The 22436-nt window shown below is 42.3% G+C and overlaps 1 protein-coding gene across 1 annotated transcript; it reads right to left on the bottom strand.

Moving 5' to 3' along the window:
* Positions 1-258: 258 nt before the first annotated feature.
* Positions 259-6851, bottom strand: LOC147630748 (D111/G-patch domain-containing protein). Its single transcript, XM_086810727.1, has 8 exons — positions 6541-6851; positions 5750-5901; positions 4527-5586; positions 3900-3991; positions 1606-1680; positions 1458-1519; positions 1277-1346; positions 259-1182 (listed from the first exon to the last, which is right to left on the bottom strand). The coding sequence occupies exons 1-8, from the start codon at positions 6782-6784 to the stop codon at positions 616-618; spliced, it is 2322 nt and encodes a 773-aa protein (XP_086666853.1). The 5' UTR covers positions 6785-6851; the 3' UTR covers positions 259-615.
* Positions 6852-22436: the final 15585 nt, after the last annotated feature.

The following is a 22436-nucleotide window of genomic DNA, read 5'->3' as shown; positions in this document are numbered from 1 at the left end:
AATCATCACGTGCAGCAAACCACTTCCAAGGGAGTGAAGCCAGCAATTTGCAGTTTGCTTATCATACAATACGTCAAGGGGAGATTCCATTGTTCGAGTCATTAATTGGGCCAGTGGAAGGGTAAAGTGCATCCATTCAGGAGACATTCACCAATGCACTGCTAGCAATTGTCCAGATTGTTAACAATTGAAACCCATAAAAGATTGCAATCAGCCCTGATTATGATAACAGTGATAGTAACATGATAATAATGCCAGATTGGGGAGAGGGAAAAACTCTCGACTCAATAAGCTAAATTAGATGCAGTTCCACAGAGTTCAAACATGTGTACACAAGTTCCAGAGGTGCACATGGATCCTCTATATGAGTTCACAGAGGATATAGTTAAGACTGCGAAGGGCTGCACTATGTACATGATTTATTAAATTTGAGACACCAATTTTTCCTTCCCCACAAGCTTGAGGAAAATGAACCTGCTCCACTATAGAGCCACCATGACCCAAACGTTTGAAAGCTGTGCAACAGCTTAGAGAGTCTTAAAAGAAGTCTGAGTAAAACGTCATTCAAACAAACTATATACAATAAATACACCATTGCAAGTTTGGGCATACTGCTCAAGCCCCCAATCCAAGTGATTTTGGCCTCTTGATGGCTTGCAATGGTTGAGCAATGCCTTTACTATCTTTGCCTAATCCACTGCCTTCTGTAAATCCCATCTTTGCCAGCATTCGTGATCCAAACCCCTTCGTGTGAGCTTCAAATTGTCCAATACGAAGTGAACCACTCATACATTTTCTTATCGACATACTCTCAATCCCAGAACCAGGTGTATCCTGAGCATCCACCAAACTATAATTGTTTGCAAAGGTAGCATTGACAGCTCCCTGCATTACCTCATCATCACCTTCAGACCTTATGACACCACTGGATACAAAAGACAAGGGTTGACTTGCATAGTTTGCTGCTTTCCTAGCACATCTTTTGGCAGATTCCTTGCTAGAGGAAGACGCCTTTGAGCCATAATCCTGCTTTACAACAAAACCCCCCTTCATGCTTTGGAATGCCAAGCGAGTTGCCCGCTTAGCTTTAGATGCCATACGCCTTTGTTCTCCTCCCCTTGGCAAACTCCTCCTATCTATAACTTCAACCATGGTATCTTCGTTACTGTGCAGCCTCAGCATCTGAACAAGGGTCACGAAAGGGAGAAAAGGTAAACAAATGAATGCTCTTAATCCAAATGTGTACTGAAACAACCAAGAGTAGTGTAGGATTAACCTCTTCTAAGCGGGCCTTATCATAACCGGATGGTAGAGAGGTCTGCATTGTGCGTGTCACCATTACAAACCTGCATAAGCAAACAGCCAAGGAGCTAACTCAATAAGGAGAAGACAGGCCATCCATGCCATGTTGAAAATTGAGTGATAGCGAGGCCAAATGCTGGGTGCAAGAGAAAAACCTTCTCTTGCCAGATCCTTGACTGCCACTTTTAAGCCGGTAGATAGAGGCCAACTTCTGAACCTGTACATAAACACAAGACTAGATAAGATCACACAAAACCAGCAGAGATATAAGGTATCAGAATCAATGCCACAAAAAATGTTTACCTGCAAACAATCTGTTTTGCCCATAGGTTCAAAGGCAAACATATCCACGTTGTTGAGTACAATGTTTTCTAGCTTCTGTCAGAAAACATCATGACAATGTGAGAATAACATCGATGCCCATTTTTCCTGTTACCAACATGTGGCTGGGACTTGTTCCTATATTTTAGAATGGCAATGTGTAGCAGTGACAATCTTAAGGTACTCATTTTCAAGGCTGCAGTTTGTCTTCGTGAGCTATTGCATTTATATCTGCTGTCTTAGTTTCTTTGCGTTCATGACTAGTATAACAAAGTTAAACAGAAAAACATCCCTCATGTCCTCATCCTTACCTATTACGTCCTAAGCTGGTTCCCTCACCACACCTGCCCCCTTCAGCAGGGACCCATCCAGACCACCCCTCAGAAGAACCTGGCAATCTATTCCATTCATACCTACCTTCTTAATTTGGTCGCATTCATGATTAGACCAAGAAAGACAAATAGAAAAGCATCATCTTTCTAAAAGGGAAAGCATGGCATTGACAACACAAGTTCACCACTGATAAAAATCAAGCACACTAGTAGAGCTAATGTCACGGATTCACACGACGAGATCCTTCCAAGATCTCCTAGACACACAACAAGCACAAGTTTAATCTAGAATAAGATTCAGTAGTACAACACAAGATCTTCCCCAAGCATAGGGACTAAGGCTCCGTCCATACAAACTCACACCAGTCAGCCCTAGCATCCCATACCACCACAACCTGCCTTAAGAGGCCATCAGTGGACCGTCTCCCTCAACTTTCAAGGATGGACAATCACAGTGGATTGCATCCATAGTCTAGGGACAAACAATAAGGCCTCCACAAACCATAGTTGTCACGGTACGAAAATACGATACCGTACGGTACGATACCGTACGGGAATATTCGGTACGATATGAAATTTTGGGATACGGTACGATAAAATACGGTTTTTATTTTTTACACTTACAAGCTATGGAGCTTCAAGCTTGAATGTGAGGGAAGGTTGGGAGAGGAGGAGTCTACAGTGCTTGAGAAACCAGTACATGGATATGTGTCTCTCCCGGTTGGATCTCCCGATTGTCTCCAAAAAAGAACCTGGATGGGTAATGCAATACCAAAGGTCTCCCAGTGTAGCATTTATGACTAAGGGACCGTCCTTGCACAAATACGAGGAGTGCATCTAGGGTGATAAGTTTAGGGACTCCTCTCTAGATCAAAATGGCCATGTCCAAATGTTCTCCCTCGTGCATAACTTGAGAATCTAATTGTCTAGCCTATCTATACCAGGGATCCCCAAGTGATGTAGCAAGATTCTCTCATCCTACCAATCAAGTGTACACTACCAGTCTACCTCGCCAGATTTTTTAGGTCTCTCCACAACCCCATATGGAATACTAAGTGGACACGAAAGTTGCGAAGTATTGCGAGCATTTGGGATCTTCGTAAAGCAGGGTTTCTATTTTTTTTTAGCATTTGGAATTTTTTTTTCAAGGAAAAAAAAATTTGGGGGGGGAACTAACTCGTACCGTACGATATCGTACGGTATCGTACCGTACGACTCGTACGTACGAACAGGTTCGTACGCGTACGAGAAGCAACTATGCCACAAACCATGCCCAAGGATCATTTGACCTAAAACCAAAACCCTAAAAAGGTTTCATAGACCCAACATCAAACGCATCACATGACCGCATTAGATTGTGGCTAGCAACTCAACCTCCAAACCATAGAGTCCTCCAAACTCACACCCAACCCTAAGATCTGATTGCTTGCGACCCTCCTTGGTCCTGATGGCCCCAGCCTAGCGTCCCATACCACTAGGCCAAACCACCCACCTTACAATTCCATGGTCATAAGCCCTCATGTCTACTACATAGATACTTCAATAAATAACTTAGAAGTGCGCACCCAACGTCACTTATATAGCAATAACCGGCTGGCCCTTGCTTTATTTATAAGCTTTTAGCCATTATTAGCCCTAGGCTATTAATTATAACCTCTTAGCCAACCTAGACCTCATCCTGCTAGCACCACGTGTGAACACTCCGGATCCCCATGCCCCGCTAAGCCCTAACCCTAACCTTGATTAGTCCACTTTTTAAAGAAGAAAATGACCAAAAGCCAAGGGAAGTAGCCTTGTCGTTTCCTATTAAAACAGGGTCCTCAAAAGACCCCCTCAAGTGGACCCTCAAGTGGTTGCTGTTACAAAGATCAAGTCTCATTAAAGAAAAGTGAATTCTGCTTCCTCATTTCATGCCTCTAGTAGTAAACACCATCCTAAACTTACCACATTGATTGTAGCCAGGTCAAAACCACGAAGTAAAGCTCTTTGTTGTCGCTTTCTGGTTATCATCTCTGTTCGCTGCCATTTTTTGCTACCTGCACATGGATTAAGGGTAATACAAAAAAGATTAAAACACTTCGAGTCTTCAATTTTATAGATATTTGACTACAGTTGGACACATACAAATCATCCAATGCCAGCAAATCAGTGCCAACAGAACAAAAATAGCAGTGCTTTTCTGTGATCAAACTGACGCAAAAAAGTGTGACCACTTTTGTGTTGAACCCTGTCTTTGTTGGCCTATGCTACACAGGCAGCACACACATGTAAATAGGCATGAGAGAGAGAGAGAGAGAGAGAGAGAGAGAGAGAGAGAGAGAGATGGCTGCTGCCAGGTGGAAAGAGATCGTTCTAGAGAGAGAGAGACGCCAGTGGTGAAGCGCACATAGGAGATGCAGAAGACAGCTGGTTTGGGATTGCTGCCCACCCGGGGGAGGGGGGGGTGGCACCACTAGATTAATTAAAATTACACTCGCAGACATGTTTATTAGTTTTCCTGAACCTGCCTCTAGTCTGTAGGTAGTCATCTTACTTCAAAGTTTACTTAAATCCATGCCCTAAAATGCATACCAGGAGGTTTATTTTTCTTCTTGGAACTTGTAATTCCATGTGGTGGTTGTAGCTGACCAGAATTTCCCAATTTTATTTGCTTTATGTGTTTCTTTTCACCTGCCTTGTTGAGAACCATATCTCTAGAATAGAGGTCATAGATAATGGCTTCACCATCATCACTACTACATTCAAGCTTGAGACTATCAAAGTTGACTTGTTCGCCTTTAGCATCACTTTCCCCTTCAAGGTCACTTGCAGAATCTTTCTCAACCAACAGCATTTCCTGCAAGATTTCTGCATCAGAATCCAAAGCCTCTTCGGTATCAGAGTCATCACTTGAATGTGCACTACCCTCTGATGCGCTGAAAGACACGCCCATATTTTCAACAGGCACTTGCTGGAGGCCCGGAGTTCGTAAAAGCAAATCCATGTCCATAAGATCACTCCCCACACTGGCTATGTAATCTTCCGCAATATCCTCCTCAATATCTGTGCTACTGAAGTTTTCACTCTCATCTGAGTTGTCAGTATCACTCGCCATCTGTCGATATTTCGGTTTGTACTTCTTTCTACTCTGACTTCTTTGATTGAATGGTGCCATGGATGGTTGCTCTTCTCCCCATTGCAAACCATCTTCTTCCTCACACCAGTCTTGAGACCTGTTAGTGTATATCCTAACACCTCCAATGCAAAGAAATCCACTGTCTCCAGTGTCTGCTAAATTCCTGGCTTTTTCTTGCTTTCCAGTCTGCTTCCTCAATGATCTGTTTTGGTTCTGTTTACTGCTCCTCCCACACTTTGCATGATGTCCAGGATGTGTCTTTGCATGCACTGAGCCTGATGAGCCAAGAGAAACTCCACTTTGAGAAGTCGGCTGCCTGCTTCCTTCACGTAGCCCCATTACACCTGCGGGAGTGCAAGCCTCATCCAGATTTGTCACTGTGTTTTCTTCTCTCTCAAGGCTTTTATTTAAGAAATCACGGGGCCCAGAATAATTGATTGGATGCCTGTCCAGGATAACTTCTGCTCTTCCTCTTGATGCCGGCAAGACGATTTCAGCAGTCTTAAGGTCCTGACTCTGGAGAGAAATAAGAATGTTATCCATAGTGCAATGATCAAATAGCTTCTATTACACAGGTTGACAAAGTGCAGAGTGAAAAGTTCCAAATGATAAATGATCAACTGTTGATAATAAATGTATGCTTATCAAATCCAGGAAACACTCTATTATCAAAACTTACTTCTTGATGCACAATGTTTTCATCTGAAGGCAACGCATCAGGGTACACGTAATGAACAGCTTTGTTAGCTGTGCCACCTAGCCTACCTCCAGATCTGGGAGTCCTTTTCCTTGAATCATTGCCAGTCCCTGGACCACCACCCTCGCGTCTTCCTGCACATCAAAAAAGCACCACATATTGGCTATGAAAATGGTAGCAAGAAACATAAAATTGTTATTTTTTTCCTGCCACACCATGTAGGCCATGGCAACAGAGTGGTAAATACAAAACACTGCAATCTCTCTTTCTGTAACTCCCAACACTGCAGCTCATGCAAAACACAAACATTAGTACGGACAAAAGCAGCACCATACTAAGACATCAGCCACCTTACATACAGCACACAAAACACAAACTTTAGCGCAATCATGTCCATTACAGGAAGGGCAAAATCAGCATTGGAGTCTGCGTAACACGCACCGTCTAACATGGTCGTGTTAAAAGGATGGGGCAATGTAGCATAAATATGACTACTGTGTTAACATGTACGGCACAAGAATCGAAGGGGCAAAGAGAAAAGTGTGAAAAGGGCCGAGGCAGTTGCCCATAAGATTCTCTCCCGAACACAAGCGTGCGCACGCCAACGTAAACATAGACATGGCAATGAAGCAGCATCATATCGCCAGAAAGGCACACGGGATACCAATCTACCATAGCATAGTGATCGAGACATCATCTCAGGGCATTTGCCCTAACCAAGAATTTTTCTGCACAGAATGACAGGAAAACCGTACAAAGAGATGGAGTCAAACCAGAAGGAGTAGGCGATGGAGAATGCCAGTCACCAAGGGCATGGCTCTGCACAAAAGTTAACTGAGATCTAGCCATAGACAGGCTAGGGTTTCGGCGCGATCCTCTTGATTTACGGAAACCTCTGCCTGCAGGCTCATGTCGGTTCCCTTCTTCTCCTCCCAGATCTCGCCCTCTACCGTTCTTGCCCCCCCTCGTCTGATTAGGCGCTGCCCCTCCGCGTTTCTGCTTGTTGCTGCGAGACATTCTGCCAGAAAAAACTGGAAATTAGGGATTGGATTTGCTGTTCCTGTGTCTTAACGCTATGCGACCCACCCCAAGAGAATATTCCCTTCTTCAGATGCTCTCTTTCGCCACGTCACCTGGCTTTTCTTTGCCGGTTAAGGGAACAAAAGTTTTCTTGTGGTTGGTGGGCCAGGTGCAAGTCCCATGCGGCTCTCTAAACACTTATCAAATTTTCACCCAATCGGTTCCCCTCCACCTGTGTGTGTATATATATATATGCATCTAAACTTTCACCTTGTATTAGTTAATAGCTACGCCACAACTAATTCAATTATTAATTTCAAACTTTTAAAAAAAACGAGATCTTTTTTTCTCCAGTTGGCCTTAAGCCCAAGATCCTCCTATAGTTACCATTTTTCACCACCCTGCACAAGTGCCCAAGGCTAGGGAACAAAAGTTTTTACCTAATTGGTCCCTCTTCACTAATTTTTGTATATGCATATATATATATACCTAACCTCTTCACTAATTCTTGTATATGCATATATATATATATACCTAACCTTTCGTGTGTTAATCCCATTTTGGGTTAATCCCTAGAGGATTGAGAGTCAACTAGCTGTTGCCCATACACAGAGCTCAAATCCATAGAGGAGAGGAGGTTTGAGACAAATACCATGCCAAAGCTTCCTTCTAGACCCATGTTGGAGATAGAGTCACTGGTAATTTCTTTGAGATTGCCAGCCCCCACAGATGAAGAGAAGGTATTCGCAGACTACGACGCCAGGATGGAGCTATCGTTTCTAACCCCCCCATGTGAGAGCCATTGCCACGAATTTTTTCAGATCCCTGCTTACACGGGTGCCCCAGTATCCTCACATGTGGTGGATGCACAAGAGAGGGTCTAGCAGCACACAAGAGAGGTGGTTCCCCTCGCTCTATGGACCTTCTTATTGACTCCCTTCACAGTAGAGGAGCTTGTGGAGGTCTTCCTAGGGACAAATGCCCGAGGGGCGGATGGGCTTCGAATTTCCTTTTTTCTTCACCATTGGGATCTCATGGAAGGCAGCCTTCGAGCAGCCTTCAATGAGATTATGATCATAGACGCCATGCCAGAGAGGCTCTCAAAGAGTCTGATTCACTTGATTCCTAAGGAGAGTGGTGACAAATTGGAGATTCAGTAGTGGAGACCTTGGGACCACCTACAAGGTTTTAGACAAGGCCATCAACCGGAGACTTCAGCCATTCCTCCCCGACTTGATCCATGACACTCAAACAGGTTTTGTTCAGGATCGGAGCATTCTGGACAACATCTTCACTTTCTGGGAGGTGACAACTTCAACCAAATGCGGCAACAAGACCTCATGTGCTTCTTCTGGGTTTCAAGAAAGCCTATGATAGAGTTGATTGGGGCTTTCTAGAGGGCACGATATACCGAATGGGGTTCCTAATGGAGTGGATCCGTGGTGTTTCAAGACTTTACTTGGCCTCTCAAAGTCAAGTTCTCATTCAAGGAGCTAGAGGTGACACATTTTCCCTTTTCTCACTTGGTCCGATAGGGATGCCCACTGGCACCATATCTCTTTCTATTTGTCGCCAAGGCCATGAGCAGTGTTCTCTCAGTTCACGAGACTAGGCTCCAAGGATTGCGTCTCCCCATTCATACTCAGAAGGAGCTATTGGACTTCAAATTTGCAAATGACACAACAACATACTTATCTAGAAATGTGGGGAATCTTCAGAGATTCGCACAGGCGATAGAGATCTTTTACCGTGTATCAGGAGCACAAATCAACTCGCACAAGTGGTTTTTGGGTAGGTTTTCCACCCGCCCCAACTTGGCGTCTAGTTGCGGCTTTTTAGTGGATCCCAAGGGGCACTCCAGTCCGCTATCTTGGATACCAGATGGGCATCAATATCTCTCCAGAGCAGCAGCTAGCCCTCTTCTTTTGAGCATTTGGAAGAAGCTTTTGTATTGGAGTTTTGTGAGGCTCTCCTTAGTTGGCTGAGTGATGGCGGTAAACCAGGTCCTTCTTGCCACCATGTGGTATATTACTTCATGCTAGACCTTCTCCTAAGCCTGCATTGGTCAGGTACAATAGTTGATCTGTAATTGTTTGTTAGTCGGTAGTGATGGGCCAAGGTGGCCTGGAGAGTGATTATTTAGCTATGACATAGAGGGGACCTAGGCATCATCAACCCCGCCATTTAGAGCCGTGCCCTACTAGGCAAGTTGATTGTTAGAGGACCCTAGCATCTTCTTTGGCTTTTTGAAGCTAGGTGATTGGTAGAGAAGAGGATATGTTGTGGATAAGGTTGTGAAGAAAGAGAAAAAAGGAGATAGAGACGAGCTGTTTTTTATTGTTTTAGCATTTGAAGTTGTTATTTGCATTGTTTAAGAGTTAAGAAAGCAACAAAACAAGCATTTACGTCAATACTTACATGGTGAGAACTCTATAATCATGACCATGATTATGTAGGAAACACCCATTTAAAATCTTAAAATTTTGAAAAAATAAAGAGCCATTTGATTCTCTTGCATAATATAATTTGAACACTCATGTTGCAAAAGAACAATTTGGAAAAAGTAAGCTGAAAAAATTAAGATTTGCACCCCCAAATCAGTGATCTTTGGTCAAAACCTGCAAAATCTATAATGAAGGGGGCTTGGTCTTGGACATAAGGGAAGCCCATGGGCATGGATATGGCCAGGCAAGTATGGGGGCCCGACATAAGGGAAGCCCATGGGCATGGATATGGCCAGGCAAGTATGGGGGCCCGACATTAATAAGTGTGAAAAGGTGAGTGAACAAATTATAATTAGGAAACTAATCATTTACTATTCAAATCATACTTTCTTACAGCTTTAAGCTTCCATGGTACTCCCTTAAGTGTATGTGGTACTCCATTATGAGTGCATTTCTTCCTCTCTCTCTCTCTCTCTCTCTCTCTCTCTCTCTCTCTCTCCATCACTACAGTGGTATTAGAGCCATGTCTTTGATCCATTTCCATCCTAGTTTCAAGAAAATTTGAGGAATTCTTGATCTTCTTGATTTTCTTGATCAAGAAATGGGACATGAGTGATCTGGTTGAAGGGAAATTATTTTGCTTGGGTGGTATTAATTTTTTGATTCATCCTTTTCATAAGCTTTTGGGGCCATGGATGGCAGAGGACCAGATTCTGAGGTATCCGCTCTTAATTTTTAATCTTGGGACCGAAATTAGGGGAAAAGAGTGAATCTTGATTAGGGAGTTAATCCAAAACGTTTTACTTTTCCCTCTTCTTCTTGCTTGATGTGGGAGAAGGCTTCAATCTCAGATATTAGCAAAGCAATACCCTAGGGTTTTGGTAGTAATCAACCTTCTCATCAATTTGATCCCAAGAAACCAAGATTTCATCATGACTCCCATGGACTTATTCACGTTTTTCTACAGCCCGTTGCCTTCAATCGCCATTAATCACGTCTATTATGACTTGCTTAAGACCCAATGACCTGCTTTGGCTTACCTAGGTTCGTTTTATGCGGGTTTTTTTTTTGTGTTGTTTGGTCATGAAGATGAGCTATGAAAGGTGCGACTTTGACTAGCAAATCACAGCTATTATGTACCTTTAACAACACTTTCTTCAACATGGCATGGCGACGACATCGATCTACAGCAGTGTGAGCGTTTCCTTCAATTGTTTCAGTTGTGTGCGTTAGACATATGCAGAAACTATGGCCTTTCTTCAATCATTTCAACTCTATGCCTTTTGAATGTGTAAGGCTGTGTTTAAGCTCCTTTGAATGACATTGCTTCAATCTTTTGAATGCCATTGCTTCAATCCTTTGAATGCTTCAAAAATATAAGGTGCCAATGCTTCAAAAATTTTCTACAACAACGCTTCTACTTGTCATTTGGATGATTATCTTGCTCAATAATGATGGCTATGGAGTGAAGGCAAAGGGCTGAAGTGTTGTCCATGAAAATAATGATGGCTATGGAGTGAAGGCAAAGGGCTGTCCATGAAAATAGTGAATTGTGGCTTCATATTAGTGCCAAATCTTGGCCTAAAGCAAGCACATATATGTGCCTACATGATCCTATGATTGCATTGACCTTTGGAAGTCTTTACTTATCAACGTGGTGGCTAGATCATAAGTTTTATTAAGTCTTCAAGCATCTTAAGCAAGCCTTGATGCTATCACATGATGCATATGTGACGCAAGGGAAGTGTGGGACTATTTTTTGCAAATCTTTTGCTTTTTGATTCACATGATGTTGGATGCTACGTGGATGTTGTTTTGATGTGATTTGGTGTATTAGAGCTACCATGGTGGATTGAAGAAAAGCATGAGTACATGCTCATTGTTGTATAATTGATTAAATGATTGTAGCATGAGTCATGCTAAACACATTGTAAGTGCTCCTATCTTCTCTTTTGAATGTACATCCACATAAACTTCACTTTGTACTCTCACTTCAATTTCCTATCATCTAGTATGCTCGTGAGGGTACCTCGGACATCGGAGGAGAGGCCCAGGGGGAGCATTGCTAGAGATCCTAGGACTACGAGCCTCTTTTGGAGGGCTTTATTTGATAACATGGGCACTAAGCTTGAGTTTTCTCCTTGTCGTGAGTACTTTTGGAAAAGTGGCCAAGGAGGGAAATTAGGTACACTGGATGTGAAGACTTGGCCCTAACTTATGCCTAGATTCGGACTAGGTACGAGGGTGGGAAGGCTTGGCCAGGAGAACACCAAGCATAAAGCACTCCTCTGACACACAACTTGACTACATTATTGCAAGCATGCCGAGGCTATGGAAGCCAAATGATACTTGATTGTGCTTGCCATGGACACTTAGTGGTGACCAAAGCATAAGAGTTGCATTGGTAAGTGAACGCTTATGGTAGTGAATACTTGGGACATTATGTCATGAATGGACATTGGGCAAATGCTAATGGATTATTATAGAGATTTGGTCCGTATTGCGGGGAGATTATGGCCAAATTTTTGTGGTTTTCCTACATTCTGCAGTGAATACAAAAGCGCAATTTAGTCCCAAACCATTCAAGATCTCTCAAGGGCATTGAGAAGCCTTGAAAGACTATCTTAAGGCAAATCTAACAAGCCATCAAGTGGTTGATTTAGACACCGTTTCAGGGTGCAAAGGGACTTGTTTGGTTAGACTGAAAGTTTCAATTCAGTCCAAAACATTGTGGACTGAATTCAAAGTGTTTACATAGCTTAAGAACACTACCTAAGAGCTTCCAAATGAGCCAACAAACTCCCGATTTCGTTACTGTTTGGGTGGTCAACCTTTCATAGTTAACTTTCAGCTAAAAGTCAAAAATAGAGAGATATAGGGGTGCTCAAAGTGGTAATTCAGGGTGATAGTAGTGTTCCTCTCATCAAGACGAATGCAACAAACTAAAGAACTCCCCATTTGGTTACCATTTTCTCTACTAACCACTTGGTAGCATGGGAAACCATAGAAGGCCATCGAAAGTTCAAGCACAAGTACTCGTGGAAGGGAACCAAGTTCAAGATGTTGCAAATGAGGTGGTTAGTGATGGAATGGTGCATGTGGTTGAGGCTCCATTGGGTGCTCATTGGGTGATGATCCACATGGTCAAAATGTGGCACCACATTTCGTTCTTGAACATGGGTAAAGCTCAAGGGCAATGCAACAAACAAGAAAGGGTACCTCTACATGACATTAGTGGGCAAATAGTGAATGAACGCATACCGGTGCACACTAGTGGACATGATCAAATCTCATTGGGGAACATCACTTTGGATATGTTAAGAATTGCTCTCACCAATGCAATCAAGGATGCACAAAGAGATGCCCAAAAGGAGGTGCTCTACATTAGTAGTGAGCTCGTGCATCAAGGCAATGAGAATGCCAAGTTGATGCATCAAATGGTGGACAAGATAGATGAAAGATTTGCAACTCTTGAAGGCAGGATTTTAGGTGTGCAAAGGGGTGGACAGATTTGACCACACACCAAATCCACATGGGAATCTTGGTGGTATGCAAGGAAAGTCAAATGTGCCTTCAAGAGACCATCAAGGTGGGCATGTTTCGGTTTCTAGGCTTGGAAAATAGCCCGCATCTTTGGATCCCATGGAGGGTTCTTCAAGGGGTGTGTATAATGTGAGTGGGAGATGGGACATACCACACACTACCCATGGATGTACTACATTGGAGTCACCAAGGGTCAAAGATGTGAAGGACAAGATTACACTTCCCAAGTTCAAAGGGGTGAACACAACCACCAAAAAATTGGAGGAATGTATTAGCAAGATGGAGATGTACTTTGCATTGTATCCCCATGAGAAGGAGGACAAAGTACAATTTTCCATGTTGCATTTGGAAGATTATGCCCATTCATGGTGGCGGTTTACTCAACATGAGGATATGCATTTTGACACTTGGGAGGCATTGAAGGATGCCATGTTTCAAAACTTCACATCTCCATTGGAACGAGCTCAATTGGTGGGATAATGGTACGATTTGGAGCAAAAGGAAAGTTCCGTCAAGGAGTATAGTCACCAATTTAGAAAGCTTTCCATGTTTGTTGAGGGAATGATGAATGAGTACAACAAAATGGTGAAATACATACGTAGATTGCAATCATCACTTGGGGTTGATGTGAAGGCTCAAAGACCTCAAACTTTGCAAGATGCCATGTATTATGCGGAGGTCTTTGAATCTACGTATAAGGCGGGTGTTGCAAATAGATAGAATGTGAGGACAACTAAACCATCTACTTTCAGCCCAAATGGCTAACTTCTACCTCTTCAACACCTTATGTACCTCGTGCAAGCTTCACTCCAACCTCTACTCCCATACAACGATATCCTAGTGTGTATGGGTAGCCAAGGAATGTGAAATGGAGTGGTTAATGGAGTGGTTCTATGGCCAAACCTCCACCCAAAAGTGATGCTAAATCCTCTTCCCTTCAAGGCAAAGTGAAATGGAGTGGTTCTATGGCCAAACCTCCACCAAAAATGATGCTAAATCCTCTTCCCTTCAAGGCAAAGTGATTGAGCAATTGACACAAGTGGAGATGGATGAGAAGAGGAAGAAGGGAGTTTGCTTCCTATGCAATGAGAAATGGAGTCCCGATCATAAAAATATTTTCAAGGCAAAGGAGGTAAGGGCTAACATGATCTTTGAGGTGGTTGATGATGAAGAGGCACCGTTGAATACATAGATGAGGCTGAATTTCAGGATTATGATAATGATGTGATAGAAGAGCCTACTCTTGACCCTTCTCAAGAGTTTCCATTTGATCTGGGTGGAGAGGATTGGGTAGAAGTAGAAAGAATAGCCATGCTATGTGCCATTTCACCACAAGAAGCTAAAGCAGGATGCAAAGGTTCCAACACTTTGAGGCTCGTGGGGGGAAGATTGGGGGCATATCAATTCACATACTTGTTGATTTGGGGAGCACACATAGTTTTGTGACCTCAAAATCAATAAATTATTTGAGACTATGCCCACGGGAGATGATGAAGCGTCTAAAAGTGGAGGTTGCAAATGGACAGCATTAGTTGAGTAAGACTTAGGCTGCAAACAAGGATGAGCTTGTCTTTTGATTATGCCTATGATGCCCGTTTGATTGTGCTTGACATGGGGCCCATTTATGTGGTGCTTGGATGTGATTGGTTGCATACTTTGGGTAGGTTTTCAATGGTTTTGAAGCACATGAAAATGTGGTTTATGCATGAAGGCAAAGAGCTATATTTGGATGGAATTTGCAACCATGCATTAACCTTGGTGTCTATGAAGCAAATTGAGAGAGAGTTGCAGAGCTTATGCCTTGTTTACATGCTACAACTCACTCGTCCAAGAAGAGGACAATGGACTACAAATATAGTGCACACTACAACCTGCCTGGGCCCTATGCAACAGAGTGATCAAGACTCAAGTTTAGGGATGGATGCCTTGTTGCAAGAGTACAAAGATGTGTTTGAAGCACCAAAATGCTTGCCACCTACTAGATAAGTCGACCATGCCCCATAGAGCTTGAGAAGGATGCAAAACCAGTCATCAATAAGCCTCCTTATAGGCTTTCAAAGGTTGAGTGGGAAGAGGTGGTAAAGCAAGTGGAAAAGCTTTTGAAAATGGGGTTCATACAACCAAGCCAATCACCCTTCGCCTCTCCCGTTTTGTTGGTGAAGAAGAAGAAGGATGGATCTTATAGAATGTGCATCAATTACATGGATCTCAACAAGATCACTATAAAGAATTGATACCCCATTCCAAGAATTGATGACTTACTTGATGAGTTAAAAGGAGCAAAATATTTCTCCAAGATAGATCTCACGTCCGAGTATCATCAAATAAGGATGAAAGATGGAGATGAGTTTAAGATGGCATTCTGGATTGAACGAGATCTATTTCAATCCATGATTATGCCTTTTGGATTATCAAATGGCCCAGCCACATTTCAAGCTCTTATGAACAAAGTTTTGAAGCCATTCCTCTACAAATCAGTTTTGGTCTTCTTTGATGACATACTTGTGTATAGCAAGTTAAGGGAAGAGCACTTGATGTATGTAGAGCAAGTGTTGAAGGTGTTCAGAGAGCACAAGTTGTTTGCCAAACAAAGCAAGTGCACATTTGAGAGATGAAATACTTGGGTCACATTGTGAGCAATGAATGATGGCATTAAGATGGATCCCAAGAAGGTACAATGTGTAAGACCTGGCCACATTTCAAGCTCTTATGAACAAAGTTTTGAAGCCATTTCTCTACAAATCAATTTTAGTCTTCTTTGATGACATACTTGTGTATAGCAAGTCAAGGGAAGAGCACTTGATGCATGTGGAGCAAGTGTTGAAGGTGTTCAGAGAGCATAAGTTGTTCTTCAAACAAAGCAAATGTAAATTTATGTCACAAGAGGTGGAATACTTGGGTCACATTGTGAGCAATGATGGCATTAAGATGGATCCCAAGAAGGTATAATGTAGGAGAGTGGCCTACACCCCACCAACACTACTCAACTAAGGGGATTTTTAGGATTATCATCCTTTTATAGGAGGTTCCTATGCCATTATGCTCACATGGTAGCTCCGCTTACCAATAGGCTTAAGAAGGAAGCATTTTTTTTGGGATGTCGTGGGCCGATAAGAGCTTCCAAGAGCTCAAGCAAGCACTAATTTCATCTCCAATATTGGTTTGCCCAGATTTTTCTAAGCCTTTCACTATATTGGCTGATGCAAGTGGGAGAGGAATTGGTGCCGTGCTATATCAAAAGCATGGGGTGATTGCTTCGAGAGTAGAAAGCTCACCGAGAAGGAGAGGGAGCTTCATGTTTATGATCAAGAAATGTTGGCCATTTTGCATGCTGTGAAGTGGCAGTGAAGTGGCATCACTATTTGTATGGTGGGCATTTCAAAGTAGGGACCGATCATCATCGAGTACTCCAATACTTCCTCACCCAACAAAACCTTTCTCCAAAGCAAAAGAGATGGCTTGCTACCTTGCAAAACTATAACTTCGAGATCTCTTACACGGCAGGAAAGGACAATGTGGTGGCGGATGCACTTTCTAGGATGTAGGCTTGCACTATACTTTCCATTTCGGAGGTGCATCATGATTGGATTCATGAGATACAAGAGGAGTATTTGGTGGATGACATGGATGGTCCAATGTTTTAGAAATTATAGCAAGGGTTATGTGATGGATATCCACATTTTGAGGTGTGCAATGGGTTGCTTTGGTACAAGGGAAAGGTCTATTTGGTCCCTCACTCATCCTTCAAGTTAAAAATCCTATAAGAGATGCAATCTTCACCCATGGCGGGTCACTGGGGAGTGTTCAAGACCTATGATAAGATATGGAAGAGTTTCTTTTGGAAAGGGATTTGGAAGGATGTGCATGACTATGTGCAAAAGTATTTGCCTTGCCAACAAAACAAGGATTCCAACCAATTTCCGAGAGGATTGTTACAACCATTGCCTATTCTGGAAGGAAAGTGGACACACATAGCCATGGATTTCATTACCGGGCTACCTACTACTAAGCAAGGGTGGAATAGCATCTATGTGGTAGTGGATAGATTGACAAAAGCGGCTCATTTCATACCACAAAGGTGTAATATACAGCTTCTATGGTGGCTCAACAATTTATGGAGCATGTGTTTAGGTTTAATGGAATGCCTAAGCAAGTGGTAAGCGATAGGGATGTCAAGTTCATGACCCATTTTTTGAAGAGTGTCTTTTATTCCATGGGAACTACACTCACCCCAAGTACGGCCTATCATCCATAAATGGATGGAAAAATAGGAGAAAAATAGAGAGGGTGAACAAGTGGCTCGAAATGTATTTGAGACACTACTGTTATGACACCTAAGCTTCATAGATGGCTACACCTACCTGAATTTTGTCATAACAACACCTATCACATGAGTATTGGCATGTCTCCATTTGAAGCCATGTATGGGTATAAGGTCCATATACCTTCTATTGCATTCAATGAGGAAAAGGTGAATCCTCAAGCCAAAGAGGAGATTGAGAAGATGTGTGCAATATTGCAAAGGTGCAAGGATAACATTGCTAAGGCACAAAATCAAATGAAGCAATATGTCGATGAGTAAAGAAAGCATGTCATGTTCAAAGAAGGGGATTATGTATTCTTAAGAATTCCTAAGTCAAGGTATGCTTCATTGAAGGGAGACACCAATACAAAGCTTGCTCATCACTTTTATGGACCTTACAAGGTGTTGAGAAGAATTAATGAGGTTGCCTACCAATTTTTGTTACCCTCTACCATGAGGATCCACAATGTGTTTCATGTGTCACATTTGAATAAGTATGTGGGACCTCAATTGGAAGTGGTTGATGGCCTCAATTGGAAGTGGTTGATGAGCTGCCACCTATGGATGAAGAGGGAATGATTAAATATGTGGTGGAGAAGGTGATTGTAATAAAGGAAAGACACCTTTGTAATAGGTTTATTGTTAAGTACCTTCTAAAGTGGAGAGGTTTGCCTAATGAAGAAGCTTCTTGAGAGTCTGAAGGCTTCATGAAAGACCATTCGAAGCTCCTGGATCGTAGTGGATAAAGTGGGTACAACTATATGGTTTTTTTGGATAGCTATATTCATGGATTGGAATGATGGTATGAAGGGTGTCATTGCTGTAAATTTACTATATGGACAACCATGGCCATTAGTGTACTTCACCACTCATCAATTAAAGCTCAACAAGACTGTGTGCTTATGGACATCATAGAGAGCAGTCCATATGTACATAAAATAAGTGGACAGCTCTATATGGAGTTCTCTTGTGTGAGATACTTTTGGGATTGCAAAACGATTGTACTTCTGCATTCATAAGGGAAGTCACTCAAGAAGATTTCCAACAGCCCATACATTGCTCCATAAATGGTTTCGAGGATGAAACCTTTGGGTGGGGATGGTTTGTAATGAAGGGGGCTTGGTCTTGGACATAAGGGAAGCCCATGGGCATGGATATGGTCGGGCAAGTATGGGGTCCCAACATTAATAAGTGTGAAAAGGTGGGCAAGTATATAAGTGAACAAATTGTAATTAGGAAACTAATCATTTACTAATCAAATCATACTTTCTTGGAGCTTCAAGCTTCCATGGCTATGGTGGTACTCCCTTGAGTGCATGTGGTACTCCATTATGAGTGCATTTCTTCATCTATCTCTCTCTCTCTCTCTCTCTCTCTCTCTCTCTCTCTCTCTCTCTCTCTCCATCACTACAGAATCACGTCGCCATGATTTTGCAGTCTACAAAATCACGCCCGTGATTTTCTAACAAATCTACTTGTCCTACCTACCCCAGGATTACACATTAAAGGTGGCTTATCTTTGAAATATTTCATCTTATCCAATCACAAATCATGGATCACGTCCTGTAATTGTTGCCACATCATAAATCACGGTTAAAAACCACACCCGTGATTGTCAATCATGCCGTGATTGCCACATCACCAATCACGTAGTGTTAGAACTTGAAAATTAGACATCTGAAATAGTTACTAGGGGTATCATGGAACTTATTTGAACATTCATTAGACTTTTTTAGGTGAAGATGATCACTTGATTTTGTAGAGGATCACGATCGTGACTCTCAACCCTGCAAAATCATGTCAACTGATATCTTAAGAATCAAGAAGGGAAGTGCTCAAGGATATTTTTAGAGACTTCTTGACACTAGGGGAAGCTGTGAACATGAGAATAAACATCAGTATTGATATAATTTCTGTCATGATCACGTTTGCAATTTCTAATCCTCACGATCATGATTCTATAGAAATCTATTAATTGTAGACATGATAATTCCAAGTGTGTGCAAATCCAAGTTTTGGCCAGTTAAAACCATTTCATGCACAAGAAGGCTTGTTGGTGATGACATTGCCTCTGCCGTCAATACATCTAACCAACCAGGATCCTCCTGCTAGAGAAGCTTAGGGTCAGCTCGCATGGCCATCACAAAAAAGAGTCTATTTGCTTTGCACATGCTTAATTCTTTTGAATTTTCAAGTAGTGAGAAATCCATGGAGAATCCTCTTAATGAGGAATTGGTAGGGAAGAAGGATGCTTCTTCTCCAACATTGTCAGGAGGATTCATGGGCCTAGTCTAAGGAATGCTAAGATATGGTCATGAGCCTAAAAAAGGGTAGCTCTATCTGCTAGCCCCATCAAGCTTGGAAAAAAGAAGTGAGCACAGAAAGACCTGGAAGTACAATGCAACAACTGAGGAAGGAACCATTGCCAGGGGGGAGCAATCCCCCTTGGTACAACGTACTCCGAGAATACAAAGGAGTCTTATAAGTGCCCAAAGAACGGGGGCATTTTACTTCCCCACTTCTAGAGAACTAGAGATCGAGGAAATAATGAGAGAAGCATAAGCCCAACTTAGAAGGCTTGAATAAGAGAAGTTCAATTTATATCTCCGCAGCAGGGAGTTGGGTTGAGAGACATGCTTTCGATATAGCAATGCACGAAGAAGGCTCTTCTAGCCTTAGTGGATCGAGGCATTAAGAGGACTTGGTCTCACACGAGGTAGTGCTAGAGAGATTGAATAGGTCAGCCACTCTCATAACACCTTACTTAGGCAACGATGACATGTCGAGAGATAACTCGGAGAAGACTTACACCAAGGCTAAAGTAGATGCAATGTTATGAACCCCAAAGTTCCAGGAACACATGATGAGAGGTATGTTCTTGCAAGAAAAGAACCCGAGAGAAGCAATCTTGGGTGATGATGTAAATAGGAGTGTGGGAGCTATTCCATTACCACTTGACCCAAGGATACATGTAAGTCTACAAGCCACCAGAGGCTAAGGCAAGGGTGGAACAACTATAGGAAGGATGGCGTATAAGGCCTCACTATGGGAGCCAATTAGAGTAGCCACTTATATGTTAGCCACTTATATGGGAGGTGCAAGACCGCTTGCCAACGTATTAAGGATAGCCGAAGAAATAGGAAGGGGGGTTTCTAGGGAGTTGGGTACTGCATCGCTGGTACCACAAAGAGCAACACTAGTCACAAGACCAATCACATGCGGCAAGATTAATATCAAAATTCTTAGATGATGGTGATGCCATACAACACCTAGAGATACTCAAATTGGTGTGCATGTACCGATTAGTGACCAAACAAAAATATTTGTGTTCTCCCTTACATTAGAAGGGAAAGCACATCAATGGTATCGATCACTTAAGTAGGATGGCATGATTAATTTTGCATGGCTTAAGAGTGTGTTCGTACCTAGTTTTGCATGAAGCTAATCTTGTGGCTCAATTATACAACATCATGCAAGATTCGCACGAGTCTATGAAAGATTAAATCTCACGTGTAAAGAACCTAAACTCAAGGTGTAAGCCTAGGAAGAGGTTTTGACAGATAAGGAATTGTTACCATGCTTCCATAGGGGAGTAAGGGATGTGAAGATGCATGATTACTTGTTGTTGGCCAAGTTAACATTGCTTGATGATTGTTGCAAACTAGCCATCAACTTTGAGGATAACATGCTTGAGCTACCACAAATGGATGACACCAAATCTATCGATACAGTAGCTCCATCGTATGCATTGGGCTGAACAAGCATGACAACCTTAGAGAGACGAATAAAGGATATGACTTTAGATGAGCTAAGCACTGCGCTTCTAGATAAGATAAAGCTATCCAAAAGGTTTTAGAATGGCCAGTTCCGTGTACGATCAAGTAGTTAAGATCTTTCTTCAAAAATCTATGAAGGATTATTTGAAGTTGATAGTTCCTTTTACTACCAACCTTCTTAAGGGTAAAAATAAATATTATAATTCTCCGATTGAGTGGAATGAGAAGCTACAATGAACTTTTGATACTTTGAAAAATAAATTTCAAAATGCTCTTGTGTTAGCCTTGCTAGAGCTTAGCAAGCCTTACATTGTAGACTAATGCTCGTGATTTTGCGATAGGCACAGCTTTGTTCCAGGATGGGAAGCCAGTGGCCTTCGAGAGTAAGAAACTCAACGATGCATAGACTAGGTACCTAATTCAGGAGAAATAGTTGTATGCGATCATTTATGCTTTAAAGGCATGGAGACAGAATCTCTACGAGTCTCAGTTTATGGTCTGACAGATCACCAGTCTTTGCAGTACATTTGTGATCAATCGGACTTGAAGGGTAGAAAGCCCAGATGGGCTGAGTTGATGTAGGACTTTGATTTCATGATTAAATATAGGAAAGGTAGCTTGAGTCGTATTGCTGATGTGTTGAGTCGAATTGGTGAAGTTAATGAACTTAGCTTCATAGAAATTACTTCTAACTTGTACAATTCACTCAGGGGAAAATGCAATACAGATATTTTCTTTGGAAAGTATTGGAATTTGGCAGAATCAGGGTCGAACTCTAAGGTAGATCAAAACCTGGTGAATCAAGGAAAAGCCAACCAATTTTTTATTCAGAATGGTCTCTTATTCTGAAATGATAAGGTTTGCGTATTGAAAATTAGACTTAGGATCCTCTTTGAGTGCCATGATGCACCGTCAATAGGACATCCTAGCACACAACATACCTTTGCTTTGGTTAGAAGGAAATTTTATTGGCAAAAATGAAAGATTTTATTTAGAGTTATGCGGTCCGATTGTTGGAATTAGGGTTGCAGGAAAGCACACAAAGCTTGGAGAAGAAGAAGCAAGAATGCACACAACACAAGTGTATTAGATTGTGTCAATGTACAAAAGATAAGTTAGCCCTAGAATGATGGGCGTATATACAAGCCGGGGGAAAAAACCTCCTAAAGAGGGAAAAAGTGCCCCGGCGGTCCTAAGTGTGTTCACACACATCACTGCCTATGTATATGGCAACAAATCCCCCCTGGGAGTGATGGTGTGAACGAGAGCTGGCACTCACGTATAGGGGAGTGCCATGCCCGAAGTAGATCAATCCACAAAGGGGAGCAAGCCCAAAGCTTTGCGGAAAGCTTCGAACTTCTCACGAGGAAGCGCCTTTGTGAAAAGATCGGCGAGGTTGTCCTGTGTTGGCACATATGCCAAGCTGATCTCTCCTGCTGAGAGTCCTTACAATAGTTGCACCTGGTCTTTTTCTTGCCTTTATCAAGAGCCTTCTCAGACTTATTGTTGCTACCTGTGGAAGGAGAAGAAGTTGCAGACCTACTAATAGGAGAAGAAACAGTGGAAGGGGCTGCCTTACCACT

The sequence above is a fragment of the Cibotium barometz genome, chromosome 16 (assembly GCF_041138505.1).
Source record: "Cibotium barometz isolate CiBa-2024 chromosome 16, ASM4113850v1, whole genome shotgun sequence".
NCBI classification, from domain to species: domain Eukaryota; kingdom Viridiplantae; phylum Streptophyta; class Polypodiopsida; order Cyatheales; family Cibotiaceae; genus Cibotium; species Cibotium barometz.
The sequence above is the reverse complement of the archived record's forward strand: the minus strand, read 5'-3'. Positions and strand labels throughout refer to the sequence as shown.